Source organism: Podarcis filfolensis, assembly GCF_964270895.1.
Source record: "Podarcis filfolensis genome assembly, chromosome: 9".
Lineage (NCBI taxonomy): Eukaryota > Metazoa > Chordata > Lepidosauria > Squamata > Lacertidae > Podarcis > Podarcis filfolensis.
In genome coordinates, this window is record NC_139610.1 from 19,559,236 (window position 1) to 19,587,021 (window position 27,786).

Sequence of the window (27,786 nt, forward strand, 5' to 3'; positions counted from 1 at the left end):
GACTCTTACCAAACATTCAATGAACTTCTTCCCACCCGATTCTTAGGTGGAGAATCAGGTGGGATTTTTCTTAAGTAGTCCATAGGAATGTGGGGAGAGATCCTCCTACAACAAGTCCAGAGGTGATCTCTTCAGGATAGGGCGGGCTGGTGGAAAAAAAGAATGTCAGCAGGAGGCTCCTGCCCCTTAAGCAGTTGCATAGAACTGGGAATGTCAGCAAGTCTTGCATAACAAGCTATACCTGGTGTAAAGGGAATTGGGGGTTGCTCGTGCGTAAGGGGGCTGCTGCTCTAGGCAACGTTGTCTGGCTAAACCTTTCCCTGGCTGGACAGCCCTTTCTCCGTGGCTGTGTCAGTCACTGGCAGAATCCGTCAGTGGTCGTTTCCTGAACTTCTTCCAACATAAAAGCTCTTTGACGCCAAGTCTCCGCCTAGCCTCCCTGCGCGGAAGTCTTCTGCGCAGAGTGGGCGTGGCCAGCGGAGGTCCTGGGCTCTCCCCACTGGTCTCTGTGGAAGAGTCTTGGAGCCATGTCTCCGAAGTCCTTCCCTGCTCCCCTTTCTTCCTGGTGTCACGCCGATTTCCTTCCCCAAAGGAAGTGTTCTCTCTCTCCCTGCTGGTCCCTTCTCCTGCATCGTTGGGGAGCCTTACCTCCACTCTTGGCTCCGATGGCAGTTCCCTGACACCTGGCTAACATTTTCTCTTCCGCAGAGCCATTAAATGTTCAGGATTCTCTCTTTTTGACCTGGTCACTCACCTTCAGGATCTGACAGCATAAGCTCCTTGACCTGGGCTTCTTACCTCCATTGAGGCCATAGTTTCTATCCATCTCCACCTCATTCCCAACCTAGGTGAGCAGGCACAGCGCCCTCAGAAGTTGCTGAAGGGCAAAGAGAGAGCAAATAAATAATTATATGCTCAAAGCTCAGACAAGGAGGGAAAGTAAAGATAAGCATTTGCTATATTTAAACAGATTACGCCTTCTAAGAAGAATTCCCAGTAGACAGACTCGAGGCACCGAGCTACCAAAGTAATCTCTCATTTCGGCTTAAGGTGGCCGACCTTAAACCACATGCTTCACGTTTGTCCTCCTGAAGGTTTTATAAGCTAGGGAGTAATCAACCTAGTGGCCTCTAGGTAGAAGACTACAACTCCCATCGTCCCCAGCCAGCATGGCCAATGGCCAAGGATGACAGGCATTGTCATCCAAAATGTTTGAAGAGCACTATGTTAGCTGCTGCTGGTCTAAGCAGCCAGAAGACTGCAAGCAAAGGTATGTAAGAATCCTTCTGAACTGCAACATGCACCTGAAAATTTCAAAGCAACCTCCTGTGATCAAACACCAAATTTAAACAGGAGCAGTGTAGGTTTTCAAAGGATGGGTGCCCAGCAGCAAGTATCACACACATACCAAGTGCAACAGCACCCTTAAATAAATATGTGTAAATGTAAATGGAACCATTATACTGTGGTACCTTGGGTTAAGTACTTAATTTGTTCCGGAGGTCCGTTCTTAACCTGAAACTGTTCTTAACCTGAAGACCACTTTAGCTAATGGGGCCTCCAGCTGCTGCTGTGCTGCCGGAGCACAATTTCTGTTCTCATCCTGAAGCAAAGTTCTTAACCCAAGGTACTATTTCTGGGTTAGCAGAGTCTGTAACCTGAAGTCTATATAACCCGAGGTACCACTGTACAGTACACTTATCAGAGATGTGGAATTGGCTAGATTTTTCTGTCAAATGTACACAGTAGCAAAGCTGGGGTCCTTTTTTGAAATGCGCGAGATGGCCTAGAGTCCACTGGTGTCACATGAGAGTAAAACCAAAATCAGTATTCCTTTGAATGGTAGTTGTTAAGTTGTGGGTGAACATATCAGATGACACAGCGATTCTTCAAACAGCTCTTGTTTTATTCACAGGCCGGGACAGAACTGAACTGAAGGGTTCAGTCAGCCTGCTTATATAGAGCTCCAGTACAATGTAACTGTAACAATTTTCTAAAACTATCCAATCACTGAACGTCACTTTCGATCCCTTATTTGCATAACTATCTACAGTATCCCCCTGCTGGCCCAGGGTGAGAACTTCAGTACATAACAGTAGTCAGGATGTTTGAGGGGAGGGGCAAGCAGCAGCAGGTGACAGTTGCCCTCATACCCCACATATGGGGTTCTCAGAACATCTGATCTTTGGAAACCCCAAATTATTTCTGCACCAGCTTCCAACCTCCATCCACCCAACTCATCCAGAGGTTTCACATACACTTAACCCCATTCATACCTTGGCCAAGGCCAGGGCATTCACTTGGCATAGGATGAGATTACTCAAAATCTACCCAGATCACAATATACCAGTTTTAATTCAGCAAACAAGTCAGGTGTATTAACAACCCACAAGGCCACAGATACGCAGTCAGTGAAACAAACAAAACAAAATTGTTGGTTTTCTTCCCAACACTTGACCTAGTAGTTGATGAAATAAGCAGTTTGGTTAAATCCTACCTGCAGAGAATCCATAACAAAAGGCACTAGCTGTCTCAGAAATATAGAAATAAAATCAATCTACCAAGGTGTAGCATAGATTCCATATTTTGTGAACTCCAACTGAAGAAGCCTTTCACAAGACTGAGACTGTTCTAGGGGGTTCCACACAGAGGTGGAACCAAGGTCAGTCCACCATAGCAACACGTTAGGTGCATAGTTTTAGTTAGCTTTTATTGTTCCCCCTGGTCTTGTAATTTATGGTTGTTTTTATGTGATTTATTTAACTTGTATTCTGTACCCTGTCATAGAATCGACTGTGGTGAAGGGCAGGCAATAAACACTCTGAATGCATAGAAACATACCCTTTTGGCCCTTAGGGAAGAGGCTGGGAAGGAAGCTTGGGGGCTCTATTTAAACGAAGTCTCATACAGGCGTATACATTTTGTGCAATTTCTACAATTTAATACCTCCCTAACTCTCAGTGACAGTAACAAACAGATGAGATGCCTAAAACAGTCCTTCAAGTCTGGTAGTTTATCATGTCAGACAGTCATTTTTTTCTTAAAAATGTTTAGGGGTACTCTCATTTTGACTCAAGAAAATCACCATTTTACAGCTCAAATTGGGAAAAATAAATACAGTAAAGGGACAAAAGTATAAAAATTCACAAAATGTTTGGGGTATGCGTACCCCTGCGTACCCCCAGGGGGGAAAAGCACTGGTGTCAGATAAACCTAAGAACTACTGATTAAGAAGTGTAATTTGTTATTGAAAAAAAAATATCAAAAAAATCTATAGCCTTGAGTTTGAGAGGGCTGCTTTTGGTGTGTGTGTGTGTGTGTGTGTGTGTGTGTGTGTGTGGTATAAATGCTGATCAAACAGGGCGTTAAGCTAAATCCTACTGGGCTGTGGGGAATCCATAGCAGAAGGCACTAGCCAAATCAGATATTTTTAAAAAAGCTTATTTTCACCTTGACATTATACATGCTCTGCTTGGGGGGGGGGGTCACCTAGGCAAACATTTAGCTAATTAATTGGTGGGTGCCTATTGATCACTTTAGCATAAAGTGTCCACTGCTTTTCTTCCATTCTATTTGCTGCAACCCTATGCCTACTTACCTGAAAGTAAGTCCTATATAGTTTGATACTTACTTCATATATATGTGTGTATATGCATGTTTTACACAAAATGTGACATTATTCAATTCACTTTCAATATAATAATTCATTACATTTTGACTTCCCATCCTTACATCCATGATGTTCCTGTTGTATTCCTTTATCTGCTGTCATATCTGCTGTTTATTTTCCGTTGTAGTATAACTTATATTACAATCATTTATTTCCTGTCCTTCCCTTGCCTATTATTCAAATCCTGCTCACGATTTCATTGGACTAGTTCTCAAATAGTCCCAAAAGAAACTCCACTCTTTGACAAAGTTTTCACCTTAAAACAAGACTTACTTCTGAGTAGGCACTCATAGGCTTGCGCTGCAAAGAACCTAGAAGTAAATTATCCATGACTCATTTAACATATGGATGTTATATAATTTATTTCTGAAATAGTAATCTATTTAGATTGCTTGCTTGGCTTTTTCTTGAAGGCTCAATGCAGTCTAGCAAAAGCTAACTGTTGCAACTAAGTCCCGCTGCAAGAATGGAATACATCACGGAGCCTGAGTCCCAACAAATTCCATGAGACTTGCTCTCAATTACATGTGAATGAGATTAACTCAAGTTCTGCTGATTTCTCTCTGCTATGTGACCAGAGTTTGCTGGAATGTGACACCCAAACAGGTAGCGATTCATAAAACCACCCTGGGTTGGATCCAGATTTTGTCACAGTTAGAATACACCCACTGCAATCAACAGGCATCAAGAGAATCATGATGAACTCTAGATCCACCTCATTAACATTTCCAAATGACCAAGCTATTATATGATAATTGAAATGCTCTTCAGAACCTTTGAGGGTACCAGATAAGCCTAATGCAGGCATGGCCAAACTTGGCCCTCCAGATGTTTTGGGACTACAACTCCCAACATTCCTAGCTAACAGGACCAGTGGTCAGGGATGATGGGAACTGTAATTCCAAAACAGCTGGAGGGCCAAGTTTGGCCATGCCTGGCTTTGTTGTTGTGTTGTCGTTTAGTCGTTTAGTCGTGTCCGACTCTTCGTGACCCCATGGACCAGAGCACGCCAGGCACTCCTGTCTTCCACCGCCTCCCGCAGTTTGGTCAAACTCATGCTGGTAGCTTCGAGAACACTATCCAACCATCTCGTCCTCTGTCATCCCCTTCTCCTTGTGCCCTCAATCTTTCCCAACATCAGGGTCTTTTCCAAGGAGTCTTCTCTTCTCATGAGGTGGCCAAAATATTGGAGCCTCAGCTTCAGGATCTGTCCTTCCAGTGAGCACTCAGGGCTGATTTCCTTGAGAATGGATAGGTTTGATCTTCTTGCAGTCCATGGGACTCTCAAGAGTCTCCTCCAGCACCATAATTCAAAAGCATCAATTCTTCGGTGATCAGCCTTCTTGATGGTCCAGCTCTCACTTCCATACATCACTACTGGGAAAATGGGTGCCAATTTTAAAAATGCAATTGACTATAGGGATAAGTGTGGGTTGGTATATGAATGAGAGAGGCCCTCAAGTTTGCAAGGATCAAGCTATTCTGCCTTTCGTGTCAGGCAAGCCTTTGGAGTTCGTCATGTCTCTACAGATTCCACTGATAGCCGCCTGGGAGGAAGCCGCCTGCTTTCGTTCGCTGGCTGTTAATTAGCAGCACGGAGTGTTCACTTTCTATCAGACGTAACTCCCTAGTGCTTCTTAAATATTGCATGGAGTTTGAAATCATATGGAACTAAAGAGAGAGCAATTATTTCTAAGTCTGCTGGATTTACCTCCCTGCCCCCACCCCACCCCAGGCCTTCCTCATAGTAACAACAAAAACATTTTCAATTGCTTAAGTTGCAGATTTACGTGCTTTCGGTTCTGTATCTTTGTAGAAGCTGCAAAGACCTAAAACTGGCATAGGGGAGCCCATCTCTCTATCTGGCCATGATTCCTTCCCAGGCCATCCCCTTCATTGGCCTTCCTCTGCACCATCCTCCAGTGCTTTTGCCTGGCTGAGATGCCCCTTGAATTATGGGAATCTCTCTTGTTTGCCTGGGTGGAGAGGTATGCCCAAGTGTGTAGACCTCTTGACTGGAGATGGAGGAGAAATTCAGTTCAGGGAACATTTGAAGCCAAATCTGTCAAAAAACACATTTTAAAAAATAATATGTGAGCTGAAAGACAAAATTCACGCTGATCCAAATTTTGCACTGCGGTTCTCTAACCACGTTTTACAAAAATGCATATAATAGGTGACGTTTGTAAATCGCTTTGCAGGTTGCTGATGCTTTTACAATCAAGGAATGTATTGATTTTATGAAATAAAATTAAAGTGAGTAAGTGTGCATAAAAAGAAGATATTCATGAAAACGACATGCAAAAATGCATTATTTTAGGGGGAGGGTGCGTACATTACTCAAAACTGCATATAAAATGTGTTTATTAAGAGATATTCACACTAAAATGTGAAGAATTTTCTTTTTTAAAAAGAACATGGGGAACTTAATTTTTTATTTATTTTAATTTTAAACCCTTTATTGAAATTCATGGAGATTGGTCAGCATAATGATCAAGGTACATCTGAATTGTTGTAAGTGTTAGAATTTCACCTACTGTCTGACTGGCTGCACCAATCTACCTTTTAAAAAATAAATGGATTCGCATGGCACAAAGAGTCACAACACACCCTGGTCTTTCTGACCATGCTTTCTATGGTGGAAAGCACATTTACACAGACTGGAGCACTAAGAACATCCTACAATTCTCAGATTCAATAACTACAAGTGCCGCCCTGATCCGTAGACACGAGCAGCAATCTTGTGTGCATTGCTAGCTTAAATGTAGATGTGCATAGGCAGATGCACATCTTGATTCTCATCCAGACCTCATCGAAATGCCTGGATGCATATGCTGATGTGCACTTGGATCCTGTGCCACATGCTGTCGCCTTTGACTCATTGCCCAGGATGACTGTGGCTAGATCAGAGCCTGGATATCTTGCTGTTATCTTGGAAGCAATAGCCGTAAGACAGTCCTACAGAAGTTGAAACTGGGTTATTGCGCACGCCCTAACACCTTAAAGTATGGGCCGCAAATTAGGAGGTTTGATTTGGAAAGAAAGATATAAAAGTAGGTCCTATGTAGGGGATGGGCAAATCTGTCCCACACTGGTTTTCCACTTGGGCATCCCGGTTCATCCCCGTGTGGATTGTTAGGATAATTCCATATGAATATTTTAAAAAACAAACCCTGTACTGTGCACGAGAACAGTTCTGAACACACAAAAACAAAGACTTGGAAGTTGAGATAAGGCCTTCCTCTCTCTTTTCTCTGGTATAAGCAGTGCTGGATTTACGTATAAGCTAAACAAGCTATAGCTTGGGCCCCACTCTCTTGGGGGCCCCCAAAAAATTTAAAGGAAAAAGAAACACCTGGATGTGCATTTCCAAAATATAAGATAAAAAACAAATAAAATAAAACCTACATACAGCAACAGTATTTTGTGTTGTGTAGGCTCCTATGGTGTAAATAATGGGCCCTGCTGTGGACATAGTGTATTTTGATTTCAGTAAGGCAGGCGTAGACAAACTCAGCCCTCCAGATGTTTTAGGGCTACAACTCCCATCATCCCTAGCTAACAGGACCAGTGGTGAGGGGTGAGGGGAGTTGTAGTCCCAAAACATCTGGAGGGCCAAGTTTGCTTATGCCTGCAGTAAGGCTTTGACAAAGTCCCCCATGATATTCTCATGAGGAAGCTGGTAAAATGTAGGTTGAATTAGGCGGATTTGTAGCTGGTTGACTGACCGACCCAAAGACTACTCATCAATGGTTCATCATCATCCTGGAAAAAAGTGACAAGTGGGGTGCCACAGGGTTTTGTCCTGGGCCCGTTGTTGTTTAATGTCTTTATAAATGGCTGGGAAGAAGAAATTGAGGGAGTGCTCATCATATTTGCAGATGACACAAAACTGGGAAGGGTAGGTAATGCCACAGAAGGCAGAATCAGAGTTCAAAATGACCTTAACAGATTGGAGAACTGGGCGCAAGCTAACAAAATGAATTTCAATAGGAACAAATGTAAGGTTCTGCACTTTGGCAGGAAGAACCAGATGCACAAATATAGGATGGGGAGGGGGCACCTGGTTTCCTAGCGGTACATGTGAAAAGGATCTAGGAATCTTGGTGGACCACAAGCTTAACATGAGTCAATAGTGTGATGCACCGGCAAAAAAGGCTAATGCAATTCTAGGCTGCATCAACAGAAGTATAGTGTCCAGATCAAGGGAAGTAATAGTACCACTCTATTCTGCCTTAGAGTGGTACCATTACTTCCCTTGACACTATACTTCTGTTGGTGCTAGTTTTCTCCTGCTCTGGAGGGTAGGACTCAAACCAATGGCTTCAAGTTGCAAGAAAGGAGATTCCAACTGAATATTTGGAAAGACTTTCTGACAGTAAGAGCTGTTCAGCAGTGGAACAGACTCCCACCAGAGGTGATGGGCTCTCCTTCCTTGGAGGTTTCTGAACAGAGGTTGGGTGGCCATCTGTCATGGATGCTTGAGCTGAGATTCCTGCATTGCAGGGGGTTGGAATAGATGACCCTTTGGGACCCTTCCAGCTCTAAGAGTCTATGAAAACACAGCTAAGTCATTAGTTTCTTCAATTCTAAATGGAGTTGCTTTGAGGGGAAGTACCGTATTTTTCGCTCTATAAGACGCACCAGACCACAAGTTTTTGGAGGAGGAAAACAAGAAAAAAAATATTCTGAATCTCAGAAGCCAGAACAGCAAGAGGGATCACTGCACAGTGAAAGCAGCAATCCCTCTTGCTGTTCTGGTTTCTGGGTTAGCTGCGCAGCCTGCATTCGCTCCATAAGACGCACACACAGTTCCCCTTACTTTTTAGGAGGGAAAAAGTGAGTCTTATAGAGCAAAAAATACAGTATGTAATGCAGAATTTCCTACGAAATGGCAGAATAGTTATGGTTTGTAGCTAATGTGTGTACACCGCTTCCTAAGCCAGCGATGGAAGCACACTGGATGCAGAGTAAATAGGAGTGTGTACACAGCCTCAGTAACTAGGGATGGAGGGGAAATTCGATTCAGTGTGCATTTAAAGCGAAATCTTTCAAATCCACACTGTCTCAGAGATTATGTGAACTGAAACATAGCTACGCTTCGTCATTCACACTTAACTCAATTTTGTAGGGCAGTTCCCCAGCCAATGTTTGCAAAAATTTGAATATTAAGGGAAAGGTTGCATAAAAGGAAGCTATTACTGAAAATAACATGTCATAAATGCATCATATTAGGGGAAATTGAGAGACAATGGAGTGCTGTGCTAGAATACGGATAAATTTTCATTAGGGTTTTAATTGGTTTTGTGGGGTTCTTTTGCTGAAAAATGTAGAGAACTGAATTTAAGATTGTAAAGAGAGAGAGACAGAAACTGAGAGAAATGGACAGATATTTCTATCTTTACCAGTTCATGGGACAGCAGCAGGAGTCAGTTACAGTGGTACCTCCGGTTAGGTACTTAATTCGTTCTGGAGGTCCATTCTTAACCTAAAATTGTTCTTAACCTGAAGCACCACTTTAGCTAATGGGGCCTCCCGCTGCCGCCGCGCCGCCGGAGCACGATTTCTGTTCTCATCCTGAAGCAAAGTTCTTAACCTGAAGCACTATTTCTGGGTTAGCAGAGTCTGTAACCTGAAGCGTATGTAACCTGAAGCGTATGTGTCACGGACTCAGGAGCAGGAGCACTGGGGAGAGAGGAAATGGAGAGCGAAGGGGAAGAATCCGAGGGCAGCGTAGGGGAGTATGACAGTGGCCCGAGAGATTCCATGAGCTTCTCCAGCGAATCAGAAGATTCCCAGAAGGGGGCGCCTATGGTCAGGGCAAGGGGGGTCCCAGGGGGGACGCACCAGAAACAAGGAGCCAGAGGGGAACCCCAAAGCAGCAGTGGGGGATCGGGACCAGTTTCCCCACCAGAGCGTAGTGGGGGGGAAGAGTCACATGTGTCAGGGCCAGCGTCTCCTCCAGCGGGGAGAGAGAGTGAGTCAGGGCTGACCACGCCTCCAACGGAGGGGAGGTCAGTTGCAGCTAGCCCCCCCAGAGGGGGAAGCAGTGACAGCAGCAGCAGTGAAACGGTCAGGAGAAAAGTTACCGGCTGGGCACGCGCGCCAAGTTCAAATGTACAGGCGTGGGGAACAGCAGGAGACCCGGATGGGGAACCAGCTCCTAAAGCCCGCCGGAGGGAGGGGGAAGGCTCAGGGGACTCAGCGTCAGAAGAGGCTAGAAAGGGCGAGACCCCAACGGCCAGGCGCAACCAGAGGCGGAAGGAACTGAGGAAGAGGTGGAGTAAGGCTAGAGTCTTAAATTGGTGTCTGGGGGGAGGAGACTCAGACGGAGCATCAGCGGTCTGAGAGTTGAGACGTAGAGCTGCGCGCTGCGGCTCTGGAAGTGAAACTGAACTTCAATAAAGACTTTTGTACTTAACAATGAAGCAGCGTTGGTCCTTTGTGAGCTGGGACCTTGGGCAGCTCTGACAGTATGTAACCCGAGGTACCACTGTATCATGCTTATGTCGTCAGCTTCCTATAAGCATCTGGTTGTTCAGTATGAGAAACAGGATTCTGGGGCAGGTGGCTCATCGTCTGACCCAGAAGGGCTTGTTTTCTGTTCTTAAGATCTCAAGCCATCCTTAGATGACACTAGAAGATTTATCAGCTGTAACTATTTATACTGAGTATATTCTACTTTGACTAGGAAGCAGCACACATATCCTACACTTGGATCTCACATTCTGGCCCCATTATTAAATTCTCACTGGAAACACCAGGAGAACAATTTTAAAAGGAGTCATTTGCAAACACAGTTCCACAAAGGAGCTTTAAAGGTGGAAAGCATTAAGATCTATGTCTTCAGGAATTTCCCATGTCACATTATACTCCCTGGATCAGATTAAAGAGCATAGGAGTAAGAAGTCATCACTAAGGGAGTTTGTTCTGCTGAAACCTACATATCCCTAAGGTACTGTAAAAAATTGCAATAGTAATACTATGGGAATGGCTAAGAAACTCAGGCTAGCACAGTGAAGTGCTATTAAGATGAATGTGCCTATGGAGAAGTCTGGTCGCTTAAATAATTTAATTTGCTAAATCAATCTGGATTTAGTTCAGAACTTAGTTACTCGTTAAATTTTGCTTTTTCTGCAGCAGTGATCTTTTCCTTGCAGATATTGGGCTTTAATAACCCTACTTCTATCTTCTTAAAAGGTTTAGACTGTTGTGCACTACTGATATGCTGCAGTAGGTGCTTTTCAATGCTTGCTTTATCTGCAAGATTAAATCAGTTCACTGTGGCTTCACAATTCAGATGGGCAGAGCAAGCCCAATGAGGGGCCAGGGAGGATCGCAGCAGATACCACCATATTCTAAAACCCTGCTAGGGTGGGAAAGCGTGTTGTCCCTTCCTGGAGTTTCCTCGTGATTATATGTCACAGTAATTTAATATTTAAATGGATGCCTCCATAAACTATAAGTCTCTGAAATGGAGGGACGGAAAATCTGGCAATTAAATTTCAAGGAAGGAAAAAGTTGCATGCATATCAGGTGAAAATTTACAGGAAAATTGGCTCTCGTTCAGAACCAGCGATGTTGTCTAGTAAATCACCACCAGAGACTTTCTTTTGAACTATGGGCAGACAAGGGAGATGAATCAGTGAGCGATGTGCTCAGTTTCCCATCATGCAGGAATTTGCGGTTTCTATGCATCCCTTGGACACATCAAACAAAGAAGCGGAGATTCCCTGTTTTTACACACTTTAATCTTTGCACAGCTTGTAAAAAATAGTTTGCAGTCCAGTGCATCCATGACTAGCCATAATGACAACAACAGCATAACACTTCGGGTACAATGAGCCTTTTCAGATGTCACATTCCTGACTTAATAAACCATAGTTTACTAATAAACCATAGTTTATTAAGCTGGGAGTGGGCAACAGGCTCCTGGGACTTGCTCCTCACCTCTTTTCCTCCTCCATTTGTGGTGAGCTTTAGTGCTTCAGTTTTGATTTGTGCAAACCAGAGTTCCCGGTGACATCCAAAATGGGGTACTCTGGTTGAATGCCAAGTTAACTAATGAGGGTCATATTATGGTTCAAGTTACTGGACAATAAACTGACATTAAAACAGAGCTACTAATTCTGGATGTAATGTGGCTATTTGGTTTACTTTAAACAGAGCAGGATTGAAGCATCAAAGGGAGAGTGTGAGGGTTGTTTTTTTTAAAAAAACAAAACATAAAACTTCTCGTGTCCCTTTATGTTTTGTTTTGTCTTGGACTATGATTCATATGCTATCATATTAGCATGGGAGATTCTTTCCGCTGTTTACAGACTAGCATATGAGCTGCAGCCACAAATAACTCAGAGTGTGTTTCCAAACTCGGCCATTAAAATTCTGCTCTGGAGTTCTTCCTCGGCACAGATCTTTTCTCAAATTCAGCCTCTTTGCCACATCTGTTCAGCACCAGTTCATTCTTTTTTCCACCACTGCATTCCTCCAACAACAGTCCAGGAATAATTTTAAATAAAGTAAGAAAGCATAAGAAAGCACAAAGCCTTGTGCTTCCCCCTCCTTCTCCAGCTGTTGTAAGGGTTCTCAAGCTTCAAAGAACACATTCAGCTACCTTCAAAGAGCCAATCCCAGTCCTTTAGACAGCTGGGTGATTGCAGCCCATTAGCATATGTCAGTCCAGAAGTGCCTCTTGATTGATGTCAATTGTCCAAATTATGGAGGAACCAACCACAAATCATGCCAGAGACAGAGGTTCGTCCATGGCAGGGACACACTCCCAGGTCACACCTGTTCTGCCTTTCAAGTTGACAGACATGGGCTTGAGTGGCACAGCGGGATGCAGTGAGCTCCCTAGACCCCACTGGGGAACACTGCCAGGATTTCTGCCTCATAAATCCTGGCATTCCCCTGCCTGAACCTCCTTGTTGCCCTCCCACCACCATTGACTCATGAGGTAGCCAAAAACCCCTTCTTTTCCCTTTCTTGATCAGTGTTGTCAAAGTTGACCACACAAGCCATTGGTTTGACAGATTTCCACATAATAAACTCTGTATTCTCTATTGTGCACACAACCAGTACTTCTCTGCAAATATTTATAGATCAGGGCCAAAGACGGTGTTTCTTGATTCAGCACCTGCAGTACCATCTGGCATTCTTGTCTTCTGGTCAAGATGTCAAAAATACTGGCTAAAAGAAGTTAATGTACTTGTCAAAGTCAATTTGGGTCTTTTTGCTTTGTCCCTTTGAATCTGTTTACTGAAGATTTGTCTTCCATGGTGTCAAGATTATTTAGATACCGTATGCCAATGATGTCTGCTGTACACACACACAATTCGAAACGTTTGAACTCATTTTGAAAATGGCAAAACTGCATAAGAATGGAATTTTTAAAATGACTTTAAAAACTTCAGATCAGTAGAATTAGAAGTAAACTTTCTGTTCTAACTTTCAAGCCTACAAGAACATTTTCACTGATGTTATGTAAACTAAGGCAGATCATAAGATCAAAATTAGAAGCTACACATTTGAAGGCTTAGCTGGTGTGATGAGCAAACTCACCGTATATTAGCACAAGGTTCTTGGATCATACTGCACTCCTGTGTAGATGAATGGATCTCCTCCTAAAACAAAGTGACACAGTGAGTTTTTGTAGAGTACGTCAGCTTGGCATCAAATAGTTATCTGTCCTCTCCAATATTCAGCCTCTCTGAACATAAGATGCCATATTGTACACCTAGAAGCTATTTAAAACTTCCAGAAGAGACCTACGATTGCTGCTTTTTAAAAGGCTGTAGTGAAGGCCCTTTCCCTTCAACCCTTCAATTTTTCTACTTTATTGGATATTCTCCTGATACACAATGGCAAGAAGGATGGGGTCGTGCTGCCCTAAATTATGATACTTAAAATTATAACCTATTAAGGGATTGTCTTGCTTTCAATCACACATCCCGGCACATACAATGGGATTCCAATGCAAATTACTGTTATTTAAAAGAATTTACTCAAGAGTTAGTTCACATGTTAAACTGAAGAGTAGATGATATTATAGTTCATAGACATTTTAAGGAAAGTATAAGAGAGAGAGAGATGTGGAGGTCAATCCTGTCACTAAATTCAATGTAAATACTTCCTACTAAGCATGTTGAAGATTGCTGTCCAAGGTAACAATGGACCTGTTAATAAAGCTTCACTGATATAGATTGCTAAACACATAGATGAAAATGACAAATTCATGACTGGCTATCCTAATGTAGCTTTTTTTTAAAAGGAGGAGGAGGGCAATTTTCTGAAACTGCAATTCATTGTTTCTGTATAGCTCCCAGCAAAACATCTGTAAGTCTACTAGGTGAAAAAAAATGTAAATTAGGATTTTCCACCTAAAAGATTTTTCTATATGAAATTGCTGATTTCATGACGAAACAAATTAAAATAGGATAAAATTTAACTAGAAGAGTGTGACAGTTTTGTGCTTGGAGATAAAAAATGAACATGTTTGCTCTTTACTGGGTTTCAGTTAAGGCGGTAAAAGGGGTGGGAAGAGATGCCAAATTCTAACTATCACAAGCTGACTATTGCCTGCTCACTCATCACTATCTATTTGGGATGAGTCTAGATCTCCAATGTGCCTCACTGATGGAGTAACAAACTGTACTAGCCAACACACTGAACTCCATGTGTTTTGAAGAGGGATATTTCTGACCATTTGTCTTGTCTCCAGAAAGAACGAGTCGCTATTAAACAAGTGATCCACAATTGGCCCTGATCCACAATTGAAATATTTTCAAATAAATATTTCACTGGCTATTTCATTAGGCAGTAAGTGTTAGGATTGAGCATAAGCCCAAAGGTTGTTAAAGCCAATTCAAACAAATAAAGGCCTATCTTTCTTTAAATGTACACAATAAAACTTGTTTCTGTATAATTGTGACCGGATCTGTTAGCCCTATTATCTATTTCTTCAAAGCCCAAACAAGTTGGTTCTGCATAAAGATCTACAAATAATGCATTTTCTTGGAGCTATCCTTATGAAAATTGCTCATTTTCCAAAGCAAGGAGCTCTCCCTTCCTGAACCACAATCTGTAGTCAAGAACAAACCTTGGCTACAAATTGTGGCTAAGGAGGAGACAGCTTAACTGCGATCCCAAGTTGAGATGCCATGCCACTCTGAGCCAAAACATGCTAACAAGCCAATGTACCACCCAGCTTCTGTGCTGGTGGGGACAGGATAAACTAGAAGACAGATTTAGCTTTCTTTCTCAATAAATGAGCATAACCCATATCTAAGTCTGGAAAGGTTTTTTGTCTTTAGCTGCTTGAGGTGGGGGAATTTCTTTCTTTTGGGTGGGGACACACAAACGTTTTGCCCTCTAGGTCTTCCTCCAATGAAGTGTACCTTAGGAGTTTTCCTCCCCCTACTTGCGAACCATTTGGATATCTAGTCCATTTGAGAAGAAAATCCTGTTCAATTAAAGGAGGTTGAACTGAAATATTTTCAGGTAGAATTGTAGAGTTGGGAGGGTTGTTGTTGTTTAGTCGTTTAGTCATGTCCGACTCTTCGTGACCCCATGGACCAGAGCACGCCAGGCACTCCTGTCTTCCACCGCCTCCCGCAGTTTGGTCGAACTCATGCTGGTAGCTTCGAGAACACTGTCCAACCATCTCGTCCTCTGTCGTCCCCTTCTCCTTGTGCCCTCCATCTTTCCCAACATCAGGGTCTTTTCCAGGGAGTCTTCTCTTCTCATGAGGTGGCCAAAGTATTGGAGCCTCAGCTTCAGGATCTGTCCTTCCAGTGAGCACTCAGGGCTGATTTCCTTAAGAATGGGTAGGTTTGATCTTCTTGCAGTCCATGGGACTCTCAAGAGTCTCCTCCAGCACCATAATTCAAAAGCATCAATTCTTCGGCGATCAGCCTTCTTTATGGTCCAGCTCTCACTTCCATACATCACTACTGGGAAAACCATAGCTTTAACTATATGGACCTTTGTTGGCAAGGTGATGTCTCTGCTTTTTAAAATGCTGTCTAGGTTTGTCACTGCTTTCCTCCAAAGAAGTAGGAGTTGGGAGGGTAGTCTAGTCCAATCACCTGTGATGCTGGAGCCTTCTGCCCAGTGTGGGGTTTGAACTCACAACCCTGTGATTAAGAGTCTGATGCTGTACCAACTGAGCTATTCCAGTCAGATAATTTAATGATTCCAGCATTCCTAAATATCACTTTGAAAAACCACTGATTGGTTAAATACAGGGTAAAGAGATTTTTTTAAATACGTATATAAAAAAACCTTATTGTCCTATAAAGTTGGTCTTAAAGAAATTACTGGACAATCATACTGTTAGTAGCTGCACATAAAGCATTACACTGGATTATTGAACTGTACTTGAACAAATGAAGAGGAAGAAGAGGAAAGTTTAGCTTAAAGGGCACAGAAAACAGACTACGAAAGCCTAATTTTTCATTTCTGCTGTTGTATCAGGGTGAAAAATAAGCGAAACAATTGCATTCTACCAAATAGTCAATATGTCTGCTATAAAAGAAATTGCATAAAGCTCTTATTTCCTACAGTTAAATACCATTTTAATTAAGATGTCATTGATTAGCTGCCTCGATTGCTTACATTACTCATTAACATGATTACTAGCAGCACGACTACGGCAACACTTAAAAATTAAATGAAGGAGGTAATCCTTAGCGTAGAAGTGCTTCTTTTCTTTTTGTTTTCAAGAAGCACTCGAGGCCAAACTTTTAATAACAATGAATTACACCTTTCCTGCTTGCTCCATGTGCCTGAACACCGGAAGCAAATGACATGTGCAGAAAGATGTTCTCTCCATGAGTAGAGTTCATGTCTGCAGGAGTGGAGTGAGGCCATATCTCTTGCCTCTGACCACTTGCTCCAAGCCGTCTGCACCCCTATACCTGCATGCTCAGAGCAGGTGTTTGCAAAGGGCTGGCTCTGTGTGAGCAGCTGCTCACACCACTAGTAGCAGTCCATTGCAGACTCTCAACACACAGGTGTCGAGAACCAGGTCTGTAATGGATATGGCAATGTGGATGGGACACCCTTCTCAATTCAGCACAAGCATGAACAGTGTCTTTCTTTTTTAAGGGTATAAGCCAGGGGTCAGCAACCTAAAGTCCATGGGCCACAAGCGGCCCGCGGGGGTCATTTTACCAGCCCATGAGCTGCCCCCAAACTGAGCCGCCCGCTTGGCGAGTCCCTGCAGCGCTGGAAATTGTGTCTGCGTGGGCACAGATGCCAAAAATCGCATCTGCGCAAACACAGATGCCGGGAATTGTGGGAGCGCACGCTCACGACCCACGGAGGGGGCTCCGGGGCAGTGAACTGGCCCAGGCAAGGTAAGCCTTGCCGACCCCTGGTAAAAGCAATCACTGGGAAAGAATAAAATAAAGTGGTACCTCGGGTTAAGAACTTAATTCGTTCTGGAGATCTGTTCTTAACCTGAAACTGTTCTTGACCTGAAGCACCACTTTAGCTAATGGAGCCTCCCGTTGCCGCTGCGCCATCGCTGCACGATTTCTGTTCTCATCCTGAAGCAAAGTTCTTAACCCGAGGTAATATTTCTGGGTTAGCGGAGTCTGTAACCTGAAGCGTATGTAACCCGAGGTACCACTGTATCTAAGACCACAAGATGGCATTTTCACTATTTAATTGTGCAGACCCTCTGCACACTCTGTTCACATTAGGCCATGGAGCCCTGATTTCAATGCCTTCTGCTATATGTGCCCTTGCTTACACTCAGATGTTCGGCATCTGAAACCAGGCTCTGGGTGCTGTTGTCAGCTGGTGATCGGCAGGCATCCGCTGGGAGCAGGGCCTCCTTGGTAGTGGCACGTACTTTGTGGCTTCCCCAGAGGAGTCTTTGCCAGGTCCCAATATAAGCAGGCTTTCACAAAAAGCTTTCAGGTGATATGGCTTTGTTCTTTTAGGCTTCACAGATATCCAACTCCAGTGCTTTTGTTTTATTTAAATCCCTTGTTTATATGCTGCTTCTGCTGGGTTATTTTTCTTCTTATTATTTTTACCTTTGCTGCATTATATTTTGCAATCTTAAATTTCTGGGATGTTTTCTTGATTTTATTGTATTCGCTGGTTTGCGGTTTATTTGGATAAAGGAAAGTGGGGTCTAAAATAGTTAAATTCCACCAAGGTGCAGCAGAGGGAAAGAGAGATGGGAAGCAGGGCCATTCCATTGACTCTGAGAGACTAGCTGCCTTTGGCTCTTCCTCTCTACCTTCACTGTCACCTAAAGGCAGTGCTCTCCCATCATGCTTCAGCAGAGAGGAAGAAATGGGGGAAATGGCCACTTCAATCAGTTCTGTTGAAAAGCCTGCTCCTTTTGCCTCCTCTCCCTGAACTGTTTATAAGCTATAAAAAATGTAACTGTATTTGCCTATTTTCCCTCTTACCCCCACATCCCCTTTTCCTTTTGTGTCTTTTTTTTTTTTTAAGTCTGGGGGCAGGGACTGCTTCGTTGTTGTTGTTTAACTGATATGCTCCAATAACAGCCTTTTTGGTTAAAATACTTAAAAAAATAAAAAAGTAAAACGAATAGGTGAATAAAACAATCATTTAGATTGTTGTGATATCTAGGGATGCAATGACAAGCCACACAAAAATAAAAAGGTATGCAGCCTGATGAAGTGTTCCAGAAAACTCAAACCTTTGCTCGCTGTTTTGTGACGTTTTGATGAGTCTTAATAGAGGGAATGCCCTACTGTGGGTTTTGGATTTACTGAATTAGGAGCAGAAGACCTGCATGCACAAACCGCTCTGCCAAAAGCATGGAAAATGCCTTGCCAGAAGGATTGTTCCCCAAAGGTGGTCTTAAAGAGTCTGAAGCACTAATAAGAGGTATGTCATTTAGGATAAGTTGGGGTGATCATTCCCTGCTATGTTTCAGACAACACATGATTTTTACTCAGTAGAATCTTTCTCTGGTTATTATGAGGTGCAAAAATAGCCTTAAGTTGCACATCTGTGTGTGTGTGTGTGTGTGTGTGTGTGTGCGCACACACACACACACACACACAGACACACACAGACACAAGCATTCAAACCATGGTGTGAATCCCAGTCTTCTCACCACTGAAATCTAAGCCCTAGCAATAAGACTACAGTGTGTAGAAAAATCTGCACATTAAATAAGGGAAGATCTGAATATCTGTACAAGGATAACAACATCAGAAGCATTCTTGACTCACATTGATTTTAAGCACATTTAAGATTCAGGACAAGACTTCTACAAAAGTTGTTGAAGACTGTATTTAGGCCCCTTTTATGACTCATCAGCCAAACAAAGTGGTTTCTGGCATAAGTGCTGCTGTTGGTTGACTCAAGATGCAATTTCCACCTGGCAGTTACATTCTGGAATTTTTATTTTTATTTTTTTACATTTAAGGTTTCTCTCCAAAGAAGAAAGGAACTGTGTCATAATTTTAAAAATGGCACCCTCTGAGAAGTTCCAAGACATGTCTGTATTAGGCAAGCAGGGATTCTGTTGCTTCTCTTTTCTATCAATTCTCACAAATAACAGATTTCTACTGCATCTGAAATTTGCTTTGTGAATACACCATCCCCAAAAGAGCACTGTGTGAAACAAATTTAAGATACATGCTGCAGATACTTATGTGTGCATAGTGATCACAGTGAAGAACCACATGCAACTTTCACAGAGTTTCCTGCATCAGAATGATTTTTGCTGTAGGAGAATGATAATGCCATTACAGGAACAATAAAAAATCCATTTCACTCACCTGGCATGTTATGCATTCTTGAAACTGTAACCATGCTATCTTTAAAATACATTTATGGAAGGCTTTCTAAACTTTTGTTATGCAAAAGTAATAAAAAGCTAGTCTTGTTGTCTACTTTTGATAAAGCTTGCTGCTAGCAAAAACAACCATTTTTACAGACTCAAACAATCTTTGTTAAATGTAACCATTTGCAGATGTTTAGTAACTAGAGAAGTACAAAATGATACTTTTAGAAATGCTTATTTTGAGAGAGACTACATTAAATAAGTGTGCTAAACAAAGTTTTGCCTGTCAAAATATACAATTTGAAATGCATATATATATATATATATATAAGCTAATAACTGCATTGAAACATTTGGGAAACACAATAGCCATTGGACAATTTCCAAATCAGTAATGGATAGTGTTGTGCTGTGATGGCACTCACCTGATCTCTTAACAGCTTATATACTTATAAACCTATCTGTATACTGCAGTATCATAAAAATATATCACAGGGATTTTCAGCAACATAAAAACATAAAACCAGACAGTAAAACCATAAAGTTACAAACAAGTTAAAAGCAATACAATAAAACATCAGTAAGCAATTGTAGAGGAGTGCTCTTAATTGCCTGCATAAGCCTTTCATTTTATTTGTTATATTTCTATGCTGCTTTTCACTCACAAAAATCACAAAGTGACTCACAAACAACATAGTAGAACATCTCAAATACAACCTGAATCATGAATAATAATTAACAAACCATCACTAAAACAACCATATTCCATGAAACACTGTTTAAAATAACTTTTAAAAAGCTAAACATCACAACCACAACAAAAGTCCTGTTATAAGATTATCAAAGCATTACAGCCAGTGCTATTTTCCTAGAAAAAGAGGTGTGAGAGCTCACAATGAACATCTCCGTTGTTCTCTAATACCAGCAATGTTGCCCACCTGAGAGGTGATGGAGCAATCCACAAAAACAAACTAAGCAATGTTCCACTCAGTTCATCAAGACACTGACACACAATCCCCACAATGCAACTCCGTTCTGAAGGCTCCTAGGGCTGGAGGGTGGGGCAAGACAGGTGGAAAAAGCCATTGCCCAATGGCCAGCTCCAGGTCTCTCTCCTCCGACAGTTCTTCCTCTCCTCTGGAAACAGGAAACAGGTCCCCTGTGAAGGCTGGAGGAATAGAAAAGTTTTCAGCTGGTATTTAAAAGTTGGCACAGAAGGTACCCGCTGAATCTCTATTAGCAGAGTGTTCCACAGGGCTGGGCTGATGACACTAAAGACTCGGTTTCTGGTTGCTGTTAAATGAGCCTCACCAACTCATGGAATGACCAGAGATGCTTCCACAGATGATCTCAGTGCCTGAGCTGGGATATAAGGGTTCAGGTGATCTCTGAGGTATCCTGGAGGTATTCAGGGCTTTGTAAATGAATGCAAGAACCTTGAACCTGGTTCAGCAGCACATAGGCTGCCAGTGCACCTGTTTTAACAATGATGTCACGTAGAGACTGCAGATCAGTCTCTATCACAATTCACAAAGAGCAAATTCTTCAGCATCCCTACTGGGAAGACCAAGCCACTGGGAATGAGGCCTGGGGTGCATCTCTTTCTCAGTCTGTTGATTGTGGCCGCAACATGTCCTCCCAAAATGATTGCAAAAGCCATGGAAGTTTTTGTGTATATTGCAACGGAAATGTGATTGGCAATGAAGTTTCCAAAACAGTGTCTGAACACAGGATTAAGAGAAATGGCTCAAAAAACAATGTAGCTCTTTTGAAGGTTGAGAGAGAGAATTTTACTAAAGAGATTAAATGAGAAGGAATATCTCAGCAGGACAGCCAATGAGAATACCTTCATACATGTGCTCATTCTGAGACCAACTAGATACTCTTGGTGGTGAAATTTACTTCCAACCCTTTGGACTTGAAAGTGTCTTTGCAAGTTCACCCTAAACAGACAGCAAAGGATGTGTCACTCTGCTTCATACAAGAAGGTTGGTGAACTGCAGTCATCTTTGTGTTGTGACTAATCGAGCTACCAGCAAAAGCACAACTCTGTGGCCCATGCAGAACTTCCTGGATGCAAGGATTAGGCACCCTGCAAACTGAAAAGTTTCCGGTTACTATAAACGTGTTGTGGTGGCTCCTGCTCCTGCCAGATTTTCTCCATCCCCATAGCAACAGCCGAGTCTCAAAAAGCTTCAGCGGTATGCTGCTCATTAACATTGCTTCAAAGATTGGGTTGGGTACCAATCTGCCCATCACTGGTGCATTCATTTGTGAGCATGTGAGATTAAACCCAGGGAAGGTGGATTAGTTGGCCTAAGCCATTTAAAGTGGAAATTCAAGTGTCTTTTATGGGAAGTGTATATTACAGAAATCTAAAGGGGTAAAGTGCCTTAGAGCCTGCCAGAAATAATAAGCTCTAAAAGGTGGCCTCCAGCATTAAGATAATATATCTACTGTGCCCTGGTGAGTGGCTAGGTTTGCTACTGGGCCAAAATAACACATGCTGTCCTCCCCGCAATGGCTTGCTGCCAAATTTTATTGACAAAATATTACACTTTTTGCATTTGTAGGTTGTTAAGAAGGAGAACTCAATGATACCTCCTGAATACTAAATGTGAGCCTCTTGTTACTGATCCCTGCTACTGCAATGTCAACACAGTAAAGGTAAACAGTTAAGTCCAGTCAAAGGTGATTATGGGGTGCGGCGCTCATCTCGCTTCAGGCCGAGGGAGCTGGCATTTTTCCATAGACAGCTTTCCGGGTCATGTGGCCTGCATGACTAAACCATTTCTGACACAATGGGACACTGTGACGATCGGCAGAGTTCCTGCTCCATGATTGCAGTCATGGGATTGTTGTCTTTCACATGACGGTGTATGTTTTGACTCCACAAAGTGGGAGTGACGGAGACAGGATGTTTGTGTTACGTGAAGTGGGACTATTGTCCTTTGTTTTTTTCTCTTTGCTGTCTGATGCTAGAGAGAGAGGGAGCCATGTTACAGTGCTCCATGTGTGTTTATATGTAAATAAAGTAGAGTAGCCAAAATGCTGAGTTGCTGAGGTCTGTTACGCAAGCTGCGAAGACTCTGCGGATCCCTAAGTGTGCCGATGTCTGTTGGCATCGGTTGCTGTGATGTTCGGACTGAAGAAAGCTTTTGAAGCTCCCGAACGATCGACCAGGAAGGAGAGAACATACCAGTCGGGCATGTGTCCTACTCGAGTGTAGGATGAGCTCCTGACAGGAAACACTATTTACCTTCCTGCCACAGCAGTATCCTGTTGTGCTTTTGAACTGCTAGGTTGGCAGAAGCAACTGGAGCTCACCCCGTCACACAGATTCGAACCGCCGACCTTCTGATCAGCAAGCCCAAGAGGCCCAGTGGCTTAGACCACAGCACCACCCACTCCCTTTTAATGTCAGTATGATATGTCAGTTTGTGATATTTCACTGCATCAGTATTAAACATGTTACATCTGAGGACAGAGTTTCAACATTGCTAGAGAGAAGCATTTGACTCAGCTTGCCTGTGTGGCAAGAGCTGCCAGGTCTCAAACAGGAAAACATGCAGATCTGTGCAGCTGGAGCATCTTCCTGGACAGCTTACCTGGACCACCCAAGTTGTCAATTGGACCCTCCTGTACATGAAGTACTATGAAAGGAGGTCCTGCTTAAGTTAGGTCGTGTCTGTACAACAATGTCTTCCTGGCTCGAGTGCATTCCTGTGCGTTATTTTGATTGTTGATTGGCCCTGACTTTTGCTTTGTCCTCAGCCCTGACTTCTGGCTTGCTCCCCAGATCCAATTCCTTGGTTCACCTCCTGACTCCTGATTCATCTCAGATAACTGTCGACAACCCATCCCTGACACCATGACAGTGATGGAACATGTAAGCGTTCACATTATTCTGAGCTCTTATCCCAGTAGAACTTAAAAAGAAGCCATCTTCCAATTCTACATGAAACTAATTTACTTGTAAATGAACATAGATCTAGTCATATAGATGTATTCCGGCCTGTATGCATGCAGTAGTGCATTAAAATGATTCTTGTGAATTCATCCTACCAATAAGTACATGAAGGATTGCAGCATGCACTTTACAGCACAATTCCATTCTATAATAATGTTCACTGGAGCTCTTTAGGGGTCCATTTCATCACATCTTAGCATCCTCTATCATTGTACCTTGGAAATATGCCATCGATGGGCACCCAAGACTCTTTACCAGAAATTTGAGTACCGTATTTTTCGCACCATAGGGCGCACCGGACCATAGGGCGCACCCAGTTTTTAGGGGGGGAAATCAAGGGGAAAAAAATCCCCCCCCAGCCCCAAAGAGCAGTGTACAGGCTGCGCACAACCTCTCCTTGCCGGAGGGGTTGCGCGCAGCTATGGAGCAACCCAAAGCAGCAAGCGGAATGGACCCCGCTCGCTGTTTTAGCTTCCCCTTTAGCCCCGTGCAGCCTCTCCCTCCCGGGAGAGGCTGCGTGGGGCTAAAGACTCCATAGCCCCGTGCAGCCTCTCCTTGCCGGAGGGGTTGCGCGCAGCTATGGAGCAACCCAAAGCAGCAAGCGGGATGGATCCCACTCGCTGTTTTGGCTTCCCCTTTAGCCCCGTGCTGCCTCTCCCTCCCGGGAGAGGCTGCGTGGGGCTAAAGACTCCATAGCCCCGTGCAGCCTCTCCTTGCCGGAGGGGTTGCGCGCAGCTATGGAGCAACCCAAAGCAGCAAGCGGGATGGATCCCGCTCGCTGTTTTAGCTTCCCCTTTAGCCCCACGCAGCCTCTCCAACCCGGGAGAGGCTGCTTGGGGCTAAAGACTCCATAGCCCCGTGCAGCCTCTCCTTGCCGGAGGGGTTGCGCGCAGCTATGGAGCAAGCCAAAGCAGCTAGCGGGATGGATCCCGCTCGCTGTTTTGGCTTCCCCTTTAGCCCCGTGCTGCCTCTCCCTCCCGGGAGAGGCTGCGTGGGGCTAAAGACTCCATAGCCCCGTGCAGCCTCTCCTTGCCGGAGGGGTTGCGCGCCGCTGTGGAGCAAGCCAAAGCAGCAAGCGGGATGGATCCCGCTCGCTGTTTTAGCTTCCCCTTTAGCCCCACGCAGCCTCTCCAACCCGGGAGAGGCTGCTTGGGGCTAAAGACTCCATAGCCCCGTGCAGCCTCTCCTTGCCGGAGGGGTTGCGCGCAGCTATGGAGCAAGCCAAAGCAGCTAGCGGGATGGATCCCGCTTGCTGTTTTAGCTTCCCCTTTAGCCCCGTGCAGCCTCTCCCGGGAGGGAGAGGCTGCTTGGGGCTAAAGACTCCATAGCCCCGTGCAGCCTCTCCTTGCCGGAGGGGTTGCCCGCAGCTATGGAGCAAGCCAAAGCAGCTAGCGGGATGGATCCCGCTCGCTGTTTTAGCTTCCCCTTTAGCCCCACGCAGCCTCTCCAACCCGGGAGAGGCTGCGTGGGGCTAAAGACTCCATAGCCCCGTGCAGCCTCTCCTTGCCGGAGACGCTGTGCAGGGCTTTCCTGGCTTTACTGGGAGGTGGGGGGATTCACCCACCTCCCGCAAAACCGGCAGAAGCCGTGCAACTCCTTTAAAGAGATCGCGGCTTCTCCTGGCTTTTCTGGGAGGTGGGAGAAGGGACTGATGCGGCCAGTCAGTCCCTTCTCCCTCCTGTGGAAAAGCCCGCAAGAGCGCACGGAGCTTGTGTGAAGCTCTTGGGGGCTTTTCCCGCCTGCCTCCCCCCTGCATTCGCTCCATAGGACGCACACACATTTTCCCTTGCTTTTTAGGAGGGGAAAAGTGCGTCCTATGGTGCGAAAAATACGGTATATTATATGCTGTGTAGGAAAGGGAATCTTTGCTCATAGATGTTCATGTGCAGGTATGACCTCACCATGTACTACTGAAAGCAAATATGAGAACAGACACTTGGTACAGCAGTAGCAAATACCCCACTGCCACCGTTTGTCAAATACTCACAATCCCTTTTGCCTTGTAATATTGCAGCAGGCACTGTGGAGCTTAACATTTAGCCACAGCATACAAAGTTCAGCTGAAAAACCCTAAAGGGAACAGGTAAGTATTGTAAGCACGGCAGTTAGTAATCCAAAGAGATGGAGCCCCAGAAGCACACTGGAAGTGAGAGGGGCTGAGGCAAAGCACCACTCCCATTTACGGCTGTTACCTCCCTCTCTTTTTTGTAATTCACCTCTCGCATCTGTTTAGCTAAAGAGCAACCCATTGCAGCTGTTAACTGGTGCTCATAACTATCCTTGTCTCCCAGCTTTCCACAGGCAGCGGTCCAGTAGATACAGCAGCAACGTTGTTGGTATCATACAAACCAGAAGTCAGGCCCACAGACTGACCACCACTGCCACCTACAATTCAGAGAGATTGCCAGCTGTTCTGTCCTTGTTCCTTGGCAAACCTAATGGAGCAAGAAAGGGACATAACACCCACACGCCGCACTCTGCCAAGTGCTTCCAAGGGCACAGGCACCCTTCCAAGACTGTAGAGTTGGCAACCTCATCTGCACATTTTTCTTTCTGGATCCGCCTGCTCTCTGATTCTGTTCAAATTCACCTTGTTTTCCGTTGCAGCTGAGTCTTTATGCGAGTATGTGGTCCTGAGATAAAGAGCCCTGTGCCCCGTTGTTCACCAGAGCTGCCTTCAGGATATGTCCTGCAGTGGAAAGGGGGTCCAAAGCGGGAAACAGCTCCACTCACCACGATCAAAGGATCGGTCCATCATCCACACTCTGTAGCACAAGAAGAGCAGGCTCTATAGTGCAAAAGAGCCACGGGGAATCACAATAAGCTGGGGTAGGAAGGTGAAGTAGAGTGATGGGTTTGTGCCTCCATCACTATGCCACATATTTCCCATTTAGCCCCATGCAAAGCATGCTCTGAATGTCTTGCTAGAACCATGGACCAAACGTTTTGTTTTATAAAGAAACTATTTTCTTCCTCTCCTTCCTAGACTTTGCACAGAAGTCTTCAGGTGTGTCCTAGCCAAACCTATTTTAAAAACCTATTTGGTTTCAGTGGAAGTGATGGACATAGGAGCCAACTCCTAGGGGCCGAGGTTCTTTTGGTCCCCCCCAAAAAAAAATATTTGAGGGGGGCAGGCCTCAAAATTTGATGGGCATCTTGTGATCAGTTTTGAGGGCTTGCCTCCCTCCCAATATTTTATTCAAATTGGCACCCTTGAGATGGAGGTATAGCGAATAGCGGCAGTATTAATTAATACTGAATACAACCATGTGACCTTGCACATCTAGGGTGTAGAACAGTTAAAGAATTAGAATACAGATATTGGGGGGGGGGGGAGAGAGGTAAGTAACTGAAATACTGTAAAGCCTTAGTAGCTACATGTTTGCATCTGCAGTTCACTTTCTTCTCCTTTCGTTAAAATATGTGTTTCCCCCCTTTGATTAAAAGATGTGTTTTCCTACAACCACGGGGCCTGGAAACTTTAAAGGGGAAAAATGGCGGGGGTGGGGGAGACAGAGAAACGAATCTGTTGTGTGGTGGGAAGAAATCTCTTGATCAAGCAAGGAACGCAGGATTAGCTGCATAATAATTTGCTTCAGCCGAGACCCCTTTTCGGAGCTTGGCAACGCAGATCCAGAGAGAGAAACTCTCCCGCCACTTTTCCTGAGGGGAGGTTTTTCCCTCGCTCTTTCCTGTGAGACTTTTGCTGGAAAGAGAATATCCCTAGGAAGCACACACACACACCCCAATTCTAAAAAGTTGGAGGAGGGAGCAACTCCCCAGTTTACACAAATAACCTCCAACTTTCCTCCACGAGCAGCAAGCCCGGAGCCCTTCCCAGCAGCAGCCCCGCTCCCTATTGCAGCAGCCCGCCAATTTCTCCTCTCTCCCCTCAGCCCCGCTTTCGAACGGAAAGCAAACCCCGCCCCCGGGCCGGCTTGATTGGCGCTCTCGATCATTTATGGCGCGGGCTGAGGCGCCGATTGGCCAGTCACGCCTTGACGGCTCCCCCGCTCCCGGACCCGCGGCTACCTGTTTGCTGCTGAGGGGTTTCTCGCGCTCTCCTTAACTGCTGCCGCCGCCGCCGCCGCTACTACAACTATTATCGCGAAAGCAGCAGCGGCTGCAGCAGCAGCCGGAGGGCAAGTAGCGGCGGCGGCGCTGGTGTTGCTGCTGCCATTTGCGAAGTGGAGACGGGAGTCTGCGGACCCGGCGCGCCAGCAGCAGCAGTGGCAGCTGAACCCAGAGCGCCGAGCGCGCATGGAGCCGGAGTTGGGTGCCTGCTTCCCTTCGCGTCCGTGGGGCCCCCGCGGCGGCGCGAGGCTCCTGCTGCTGCTCTTGACGGTGCGCCTGGGCAGCTGGTGA

At 44.6% G+C, this 27,786-nt stretch overlaps 1 protein-coding gene and 1 long non-coding RNA gene across 4 annotated transcripts in view; one reads left to right on the forward strand and one right to left on the reverse strand.

The window, feature by feature from the left end:
• Positions 1-27,560, reverse strand: LOC310770322. 3 transcript variants are annotated; one of them, XR_014552067.1, is made up of 5 exons: positions 27,454-27,560; positions 13,232-13,290; positions 5,465-5,732; positions 684-877; positions 1-241 (listed from the first exon to the last, which is right to left on the reverse strand). It is a non-coding gene; the product is annotated as an uncharacterized lncRNA (long non-coding RNA). The 3 variants fall into 3 exon arrangements; XR_014552068.1 differs by lacking the exon at positions 27,454-27,560 and adding an exon at positions 27,164-27,431; XR_014552069.1 differs by lacking the exon at positions 27,454-27,560 and having other exon boundaries at positions 13,232-13,932.
• The window catches only part of GABRG1 (gamma-aminobutyric acid type A receptor subunit gamma1), a 69,315-nt gene continuing 69,034 nt past the window's right edge, over positions 27,506-27,786 (forward strand). Inside the window, exon 1 of the mRNA XM_083630614.1 lies at positions 27,506-27,782. Within this exon, the coding sequence (XP_083486740.1) occupies positions 27,682-27,782 (101 nt within the window). The 5' untranslated portion in view covers positions 27,506-27,681. The remainder of the gene's footprint in view (positions 27,783-27,786) is intronic.